The sequence below is a fragment of the Taudactylus pleione genome, unplaced genomic scaffold, assembly GCF_031769625.1.
Source record: "Taudactylus pleione unplaced genomic scaffold, aTauple2 ptg000539l, whole genome shotgun sequence".
Lineage (NCBI taxonomy): Eukaryota > Metazoa > Chordata > Amphibia > Anura > Myobatrachidae > Taudactylus > Taudactylus pleione.
In genome coordinates this window covers 96109-106245 of record NW_028284941.1, presented here as the reverse complement: position 1 = coordinate 106245, position 10137 = coordinate 96109, and the positions used below count along the sequence as shown (strand labels likewise).

Sequence of the window (10137 nt, the reverse complement as noted above, 5' to 3'; positions counted from 1 at the left end):
CCTCAAGCACTGCGAGCAGCTCCGATGGCTCTCGATGTTACCGATTAATCCTTCAAATACCGGAGATGACGTGTGTTGCGAGTGGAAAGGGGGCATCTTTAAACACTTGCAAGCGCAATATGCCGTCGCTCTCTTAGACATAGAGGCGTCCTTACACCGCAAAGAGCGAGCGCATGATTTGCATAGACGGCCCCTTTTTTGATAGCGAGCGGCCACAAATAGCGACCAGGTCTGAATCAGGCCCTTAGTACAAAGACCCCTATGCGTGCTCCATAGCCAAGTGCACATATCTATAGTTGTACACAACTCGGTTGCATCTAAAATGAAGAGGCATTACTTGGGGGAAATGGGATGTCCTAGGGTGTGTGGATGGAATTATGAGTTACGCAGAGTTCACTGTAGGGCTGGTGCAAGTGCACACTGATAAGATGACAGCTATGAAACCAAGCATATGGATTGAGGCAGTACGGTCAGACAACTCAGCATACGGACAAATATTTCCATTTTTCTCTGTGCATGCAATGCAGGTGTAATTAAAGCCATCCCATGTATGGCCTTAGTAACTGAGCAAACAACTGGTTGCAAGAGTGCAAAAAGAGACACAGAGCACTGCCAAACATTTTATGTCTCTTAAAGTATGAAGGTGGGTACACACCTGACAGATACTGTATATCTGCAGATGATGGTCGTCCATACACACTGAACAGCCATCATCTGCTTGTGCCTTCAGGTCCCAGCGGACGGTGGGTGTGTCGGGGGTATGTCCCGCCCCCCCTCCTCGCGGCTGCCGCTGTGTGTGTATGGGCGGTCTGCAGACATATCTGTCAATCGGCTGTGCAGCACAGCCAGTGTGATATGTCGGTGAATGGCGACATTCACCGACATATTGCGGGTACACACTAGCTGACGGGCAGCAGATACATTGGCCGATCAATTGATCTGTTTAGTCCAAAGCTGTATAGTGATTGATGCATAGTTTGTTTTTATCATTTCCTAAACTGGTTCTATCTTTGTCTCAGGCAGATGCAATCTTGTTGGTTTTAGCCTACTCACTTCTGTAAAGGAGATTGAGCACAGGAAGGAAGCTGGGCAGAGTTTGCACATCAGACAGTTTTCTGTCTCATAGACATTGACCTAGCAGAGAGAAACATAAGCATCGAACATGACACCAGAACCATCTAAAGAAGTCCTCAAGCCTGTTAGCCTCAAGGTTCTAGCTGTGGCACGTATCTTGGCCATACACCATGGGGTGAGTCATATATGTGTATTGTCTGTGCAGAGTGTTCAAAACTCTTATTGCCCTAGTACAGTTCTGAAGAGCAAATTGCTACAGCATTGCAGTGTCACCCAACTGTTATACTGAAGTCCAGGGGTTTAAGCAGTGAGACTATTGGCTGTGTGCACTTACATGCCATTATTTGCCTGTGTCTGATTTTCAAGTTCATGGGTCTATCTGAAAACAGGTCAGAACACCTCACTGTCTAGGTGAAAATGAGATAGAGGGTAACATTATAATATAAATATACTAAGCACCTTATTTAATACAGGCAGGGCTGAAGGGAGGGGTGTGCAAGCAGTGCCACTGCCCAGGGCTCTGAGGGCGTCACGTCACCGCTTCATGGCACCTGTATCTGGCTAGCAGGGTGCCTGGAATGGCACCCTGCGGCCAGTAGCACAGCTTCAGTGCTGCCCAGAACGTCCAAAGGACACTCTAGATAGGCACCCTGCAGTGTGTAGAGCCGGGCAGCTGTACAGCTTCTCCTGTTGATGGCCTGCCCCCTCGTGTGACATCACGTGTCTGGGGCCGAGGTATCACGGGGCGCCAGGGAGCCCTGCTCCGGCTCTGATTACAAGATTAAAAAGGCTGTACATACACAATGCAGTAGAGATATGACTGTGTCCGTTATTAATGGGTGGGATTACAACTGTGTTACAATGACAGATTGCTAATGATGATCAAAGGCAGCTGTTTGCTTTTGTGAATTATAGTTGTACACGTAACCAGAGCTAGTGCCCCCCACAAAATATAAACTTGTGCCTTCCTCTTTCATTATTTAACATTTATTCATACTGTTCAATTCTTCAAATAATCTTTACATTTAATATAAATAACATTTAAGATATAAATTAAAAAACTGTTAAACAACAAACACTGAGTCACATTCAGATGAGCCACATGTTAAATAATAACAATCCTTCTCCTATTAACATTGCCCTAAGAACATTACTAACACTTTCTCTTAGCGTTGCAAGTACATATAGACTATAGGCAGCAATGTGTATAACATACATGCATGTACCTACACAGACAGCAACATGTATTACATGCATGAAACAGTTTTGCATGTTACTGTGTGTAAGTTATACACTTTAAATGTGTGCAAGTTATATACTTTATTGTCTATGCAGGCATATGTGTTGTTGTTACACTTACTGTTTATGCAAGTACATGTCTGCATGTTATACACAATGCTGCCTGTGCAGGTAGTCAGGTACAACATGTACACATGTTCCAGCATTGACAACAACATGTATAATATGCATACAAGTACACTTTGTGCAAACATAAATACTCCACTTAAATGTTCAGTTAATTTACCAAATTAAAAATGATTTCTTATTTGTGCAGTAACAGATAATTGGTTTCCAAGACATTGTATCACTTTTGTCAGCTATGTATTACAATGTACAAACCATTTTTTAAACCTATACAAACAGGCTACCCAAGGATAGCAGCAACTTGCACCACGAAGAGAGTGTTTATGGACTATTAAGAGCTACTGTTGCAATTTGAATGTTGCTAGACAATAAGTCACCCATTGTTTGAATCTTACATTACGCTAATCAACTAGCTTAACTACTCACTAGAAATAACCACACGGACACCTATGTGGAATTAAAAGAGGACACAGACGAAATGTATTAATCAACTTGTAGTTAGAAAGATGGTGGCAGTAAGCAAGCAGTACTCCAAGGCCACAGCCCAACAAATACATGTGACTAAATAAGAAGAGGCGGATCCCCGCCTGGCGCAAACTGGCCTGAGGCAGAACCATTCTCCCTTAATTGGCACAGCCTTGACCCCTCCCTAAGATGATGGCCAGGTCCTCCCCTAAGGAGAGTGACCAACTTACCGCTATCAAAAGGCAAATGCTACCCAGACACTCTTATGCTATAATAGGCAGCCTAGGAGCACTGCTTCCCACCAGGCTGCACCTCTACTTGTTGGAAAGAAAACATGGAAATTGCATGGCCCAACTAAAATAAATAAGCATTAAATACAATACAGCTTAGTCAGGTAGGTAGGTGGGGTTCCAAACCTGCAAAAGAGGAAGATGGCTCCTCTTCTAGACTATTTATAAGACTAGTAGGGGCCCTACCCCTTATTACTGCCATAGGCTATTATTTCGATGGACACAATCCTGGCTACGCCCCCTCTTCTCCCTTAACCCCTCGTGAACTAGTTATATTCCATCACTATACAGGGTGCTTATCTTTCCTCAAACTTATTCAACTATTTCCATCTATTAAGTTATTAGTGTAATACACTATCTCCCAGCTTTTCATAAAAGTATATTTGAGCTACAACCATTTAGCCCTTCTCACATTGAATCTGTATTTTTGGGTAGGAAACCCAACAAAACTGTATATTGCATGACTTATACATGATTTATATTGGTAATGTTCCATGGTTGCTGCTAGCCGAGGGGGTCTGAAGCATAAACAATCTGTCTGCCATCTGACTTCATTCAGAGACTCCAGTGGAACACCGCAACCAGTCACTCCGTAGTTGGGCGTGGATACCGCTACCCATAACAATGCATTGGCCGTCTTCTTATGTACTCCTATGTCATGCATCGTGACTTAGACTCACCAGTGCTCCTTCCTCCCCATCCCATCTGGTCTGGTGCATGCACAGTGCAGCATAACGATGGGACAGCGGAGAAATTTGGCCCGGAGCAGCATGGCACTTCTCTGCCTCTGGGACACTTTGGCTCTCTGGCGCATCTCTGCCTAACATACCACGCATACCACTTAGCAGTTAATAAAACATTAAGGGGTCTATTTATCAAGCAGTGAAAAGTGTGGAGAAGTGAATCAGTGGAGAAGTTGCCAATAGCAACCAATCAGCTCCTACCTATTATTTTATAGTCTGTACTTGATAAATGCTAATTGAATGCTGATTGGTTGCTATGGGCAACTTCTCCACTGGTTCACTTCTCCACACTTTTCACTGCTTGATAAATAGACCCCTAAATAATAATAATGAATAATATGAAATCTCATGCATCACTGTTATAAGAAATAGCCACAACAAAAAATTAACATTAATATAGTATAGAAAGTATGCACTATTAGCAATGTGCCTGTTAAAACATGGTCTGGCTATAAAAACTATTTGTTGCATATCATAAATAGGATGATTTAATAAGTTGTCCATTTATGTAGAGCAGTCGCTAATATACAATCTGTATCACTACTTATTACAGCAATACAGATTTTAGTAGTGCTGCAATTTATTAACCCAGGGCTCCATTTGGAGGATCAGTGAAACTCTGCTTCTTTTGGATCCTGTGCAAACAAAAATACAACCACAACAACGGTTTTCTTTACTTCACCGCTGGCCTAATGCTGCCAGAGAAGGGTCACAATAGTTTGACCCAGCGGGGAATAAGCAAAGCCTTTGCAGCTTCACAGGTCTCCCATTGCCAGGTTTATGGTAATGCATCTGAAGATGCGTTACCCAGAGACAAAAAGCTTTGGGTTAACATACCATCCCAAGTCTATGGGGATAGTGGTAAGTGGCCCTAAATAGGTTAACTTTTTTTATATATAAATCAAGGGAGAGTAACTAAAGCTCTTTCTCTGATGGACTTTTTCACCTTAATAAATAGAGCTGCTTGAGGACTGAGGCTTGCTACAATTTTGCTAACAAAGAAAAGCTCTGCTCTTTGAACTGTAGCTGGGTAATGCCATCTTGTGTCAAAGCTCAATGTGCATGGAATGTCCAGGTGACTCAAGATAGGAAAGTCTGAGAAGCAGTGGGAGGAGCATCAGCATTTTTAATGCATGTTGGAGCATATTTATTAACAGTTTATATAGCGCACACATATTCCGCATTGCTTTAGTCATTCTCCCCAGTCCATGCCCCAGTGTAGCCACACCTGTATGTTTTTGGATTGTCAGAGGAAACTTGAATACCCTGAGGAAACATGCAAACACAGGGAGAACATACCAACTTCACACAGATAGGGCCTTTGTTGAAATTGAACTCAAACTCGCAGTGTTGTGAGACAGGCAGTTAGTCATTGGCATTTAGTCATTGCGCAATCATGCTGCCCAAATCTTACAAGTTCGTTCCTCCCTTGCCATTGCCAGCTGACATTTATCTTAAGCAGTGCGGATACCAAATGACAGGATATGTGCACAATCCCAGAAAACAAGAGAGGCAGACAGAAGAGTCTGCCTCTGAACAGTGCCAGGTGAAAGAGTAATGTAAATATGTTAGGTGACAGTTAATGATCGCTTTTAATATTCTTAGCAGCGAATTGGTAGGTGTATAGCGATCTAGAGCCTGTTAACTTAAAACTCCTGGGCCCATAAACTATTAGCAGAACCAGAGCCGTAACTAGACTTTTTGGTGCCCTGTGCCAGAGAGAGCATTGGCGCCTGCCCCCCATTTTATAAATAGGGACATAAGATACTGCACCTGAGAAAGGACCATGGTCTCATGGGGAAGAGATAGTGGAGGCCAGGAGATGCTGGGGATGATAGAAGAGGAAGCTACAAGTGAGAATGATAATAAACAGAAAAGTGACAGGCCTGAACAGCGCCCCTGCCCTGTATATACATATTGCCTGATAGCATGCGCTGAGGTTAGCAATTTTGAGTAAGGTCAGACCTTGTGCAAGTGTGCGTGAGGCTGTGATGGTACTCGATGTTACCGATGGTTTCACAGTCTTGCTAAACATTACGGATGTGTGTAAGATAAAGTGGGCATTCTCATGTGGTGCTGTGGTGGCATAGCGATCACAATTAATTAGCATACTAATGCAGTTGAACTTTGAGCACACTGTAGTCGCAGAGGCGAACGCATTAGCAATCCTTTCTGAATCAGGCCCAGAGAACAGGAACTTCTGCAGAGTTAATGTGGATCTGTGTTTGAGAAACCCTGCAGTAACAGCTGGAATTGTATTACACATTTCTTACCTGAAAGGGAGGATTTTTTAAATACATAACTGGCTATTATTTATTTTCCAAACATGTTCCAAAAGTTGTTGATTTTTTTATTGTCATGTAAATAATAGCTATTTAAACCCTAGTCAGTATAATTTTATTAACAGATATGCAGATTTCGTAATAAAAGTTTGCTGAATCAGGGTTAAATAGATCTTATTTACATAGTTTAAAAAAATTGCAATTTTGGGGACATGTTTAGAAAATAAATAATTATACAGTAATTAAAACATTTTACTACACTTCTTGCAGGACTTCACAGTCCTGCAAGAAGAGCAGCCTGCAGCAGGGGGCAATCATAGGGATCATCCATGACTCACTGCTGACTGGGAGGGAAAGAGAGCAGGGGGTGGTAGGGCTGCTGCAATTCAGACAGCCCACGCTGGTAGGTGATCCTATCAGGATCGTCTATTACAGCTGCCCACCCGGATCATTCTCCCTTCTGTACACAACACGGCCGGCAGGAGGAGGCTTGGGGTGAGCTGAGTCTGATGGTTGCCAGAAGATTACCTTCCTGCAGCCACAGTCAGGCTCCTCTGACACAGTCGCATCAGATGCGACCACACCAGGCAAGTGGTTTAGGAGCCTACTGAGTTTGAATGGAGTGATATATAGGATAAAATCACCCCACCATCCATAACACTGAACGGTGGGCCTGATTCACGCAGCCCTGATTCAGACGCAAGCATCTGATGGTTGGGGCACTGCGCATGCACTGGAGCTGCAGTGAGCATGTGCTTCGATGCTACTGGTACCCCTTCACAGTACTCTGGATGCCGTAAGCCTGATTGACAGGCTGCAGGCTTACTGGGGTGGAGCCGGGGACTGTTTCCTAAAACAGAGACATCTCACCTCCGTTTTGTAGGAGTGCCAAGGTTAGTGGCTGCATTTTCTTTCCTATGCAGTGGAGATGAGGCGGGTATTGTGAATAGCCTTAAGCTGGCCGCACATCTAAAGATTTATCTGTCCAACCAGCCAACTAGTTGATTGGTTGGAATGAAAATCTGGTAACGTATGGGAGTAACTTATGATCAGCAATTTGCTCCTAAATGCCAGAAAACAGATGAAAATGGTCGTTCAGACAAGTTTGTTAAATGTTTGAGCTAAACAATTTGTTCAAACAACAGTATTGTCCATTTTCCAGCATTTGGGAGCAAATTGCTGATTGTCATTTGCTTTCATTCCTTACCAGATTTTCATTCCAACCAATAAACCAGTTGGCTGGTTGGACAGATAATCTTTAGATGTGTGGCCAGCTTTAGGCTCACTCAGATGGCCAATGTTCAAACCGATGGCCGCGAAGTTGATCTGATGCTGCGTCTTTGGACGCAGCACTCGGATCTGTGATGCAGGCAGTGGGAGTCTTTTAATGCTAGACACCTCCTGCGGCATTTCCATATTTTAGCACAGCCGCTGCATATTAAGACTCAGCGGCTGTGCCTTTACTGTGATAGGGGTCTATTTACTAAGCCTTGGATGGAGATAAAGTGAACAGAGATAAAGTACCAACCAAGCAGCTCCTAACTGTCATTTTTAAAACACAGCCTGTGACATGGCAGTTAGGAGCTGATTTGCTGTTACTTTGTCTCCATTCACTTTATCACCATGTAAGGCTTAGCAAATAGGCCCCATAGTCTGAATCAGGCTCTGCCAACATAAGGTATTTCCACATAGTGTGAATCTTCTGAAACTGATTTTCTTCACTTATTTATTTTCCAGTTGCAATACATTGAGCTGAATTTGATGTTTGATGTTAAAAATAGTGAATAAAAGGCACTTTACAAATGGATGTCAGAATAACGGAATCAATTGATCCAAAAGACAACAGCGAAAAAACAAAACATACTAAAACTCATGTACAGTATCTGGAGGTAGACTTAGGAGGAAACCTTAGAAGCAAGATGCCGTTTCCAAAGGTTTAACTGCATTTCCCGTATGTATAAAGCTCAAGAAAGCAGAACTTTCCAGAGCTTGTACCCAATAGGCAACGGGATCTGTAGATGATGTTGCTTAATAGAAGCCTAGGGTTATCAAGACTCACCGACGGAAGCGCCACTGGATCCACCAGAAATCCTCATCAGCTGATCGCCAGAGCCAGAAGACATTGCTGGAGTCGGACCTGGTAAGATCCTGGTAAGTCACCACTAGACCACCAGGGACGTTTTGTCGACATTCCAATTATGTCAACATTTCATCAGTGTTGACATGATGAATGTTGACATGGCCAATGTCGTAATTGTGAGCATGTCATCATTATGATCATGTCGACAAAATATACTATATACTGTATAGTACGATATATTATGTGGTGATTAGGCTGATTTTTCTTTGTAGGCTCTCTGACTTAAAACCAACAAGTCCTGTCACTGTGGGAGTCTGCTATAAGGCTATTGTTGATGTACTGTATATGACTATGCAGTATTGGGTGTGATCGCCAGCTATGGGACTTTTTCCCCTGTGTGTTTCAAAATGCATAAAATATAACGCTAAAAATGCTGTGTAATTTGGAGGTGTGTTATGCTTGTAATGTAATGCTGTAAGTGTAGACATTACTAGTCATGTAATAAATACAGCTGGATCCTATGGTTACAGTAATTTAAGCAGGTGCAACCATACTACGATCATCCTGTCCCAAAGATTACGTATGTATTTCTCAGGGGAGTCTAAGTTTAACTGATAATGGAAACTGCTACCTTACCACTGAAACTGAAGGTGAAAACATTTCCAGTCAGTGGTGATGGTGAGTAGTGAGCATTAGAGTGTGAAATATACAGCAGTATATATTTGATAGGCTGGGTACAGTATAGTGCAAAAATGACAGATATTTTTGGCTGAATTTAGACTTAATACCTATTAAAACTTTGCAATAACTTTTGTGTGCACCTACAGTAAGCACCCACTGCATTAAAGGAATTGTACGACGGACTGATCATTCTACCTTGATTTGCAACTAAATAAGTATGGTGGAAATATCATATTTTGTCTATGCACCTACCATAGGTGGGTAAAACACTTTTTGTCAAGGTCACAGCAAGTATGAGTACCAAGGCATGTTGATTTTTTTGCCATTGCTGTTGTCTCCTGAGTGCCGTTTTTTCTGGATGCTGGATTACCACGACTTATGTGCACCGGAGCAAGTTGTTCTGTTTTTGATAGAGTGCCGGCAGACTGTGTCAGTATTTATATATATATATATATATATATATATATTTATATTACGGACACTCGCCGCTGACTTGCCTTTGCTCCAGCCCACCAGTGCTCTCCTTCTGGTCAGCTGTTTGGGAGGTGTACAGAGTTGTGCATATACTTACATCTGTTTGGCCGCTATTAGAATAGTGTGCTTTTAGAACTGCACCGAAATTTATGTGCTTGGAGGTGAAATAAACAGATTTTTCTTAATAATGGTTGGTGTGATTAGATCCATTTTTTCCAATATCATCAATTATAGATGCACACTAAAAAGTGGATGAAATCGTTGTTACAGGTTAAAACTCCTGCTGCTGTCTGTTTTTTGTACAAATTTAGGAATTTAAGTGAGTTGGAACAATAAATGGTGGAAATATTTGGCAGAGCAGCCACAAACACATTTGTTACTGCGGTGGTAACATAGTAAATATATTACAGTACTTCTTACCATTTACATGCTTTAGAAAAAAATGTGTCTAGTATCAGAACAGGTGGCATCCCTAGACAAGTGAGCGGAGCTAAGTCTGTTTACTTTTAATGATGTTTCAATGATGTTCATTCCTAATGTAATATCTGCACACTTACTTTTAAATGCATTTGACATGAGTCAGAGCGGAAAATACATCTCACATTACATATATTAAATGGTATGCAATCACTATGTTAGTTGTTAAGATGTCGACATTCACAGTGTCAACAGCAGGTCAATAA

The 10137-nt window shown here is 42.2% G+C and overlaps 1 protein-coding gene across 1 annotated transcript in view; it reads left to right on the top strand.

Moving 5' to 3' along the window:
* Window positions 1-1162: 1162 nt before the first annotated feature.
* Window positions 1163-10137, top strand: part of LOC148500919 (lysosomal-associated transmembrane protein 5-like) — a 32641-nt gene continuing 23666 nt past the window's right edge. The window contains exon 1 of the mRNA XM_088451173.1: window positions 1163-1249. Within this exon, the coding sequence (XP_088307299.1) occupies window positions 1163-1249 (87 nt within the window). The remainder of the gene's footprint in view (window positions 1250-10137) is intronic.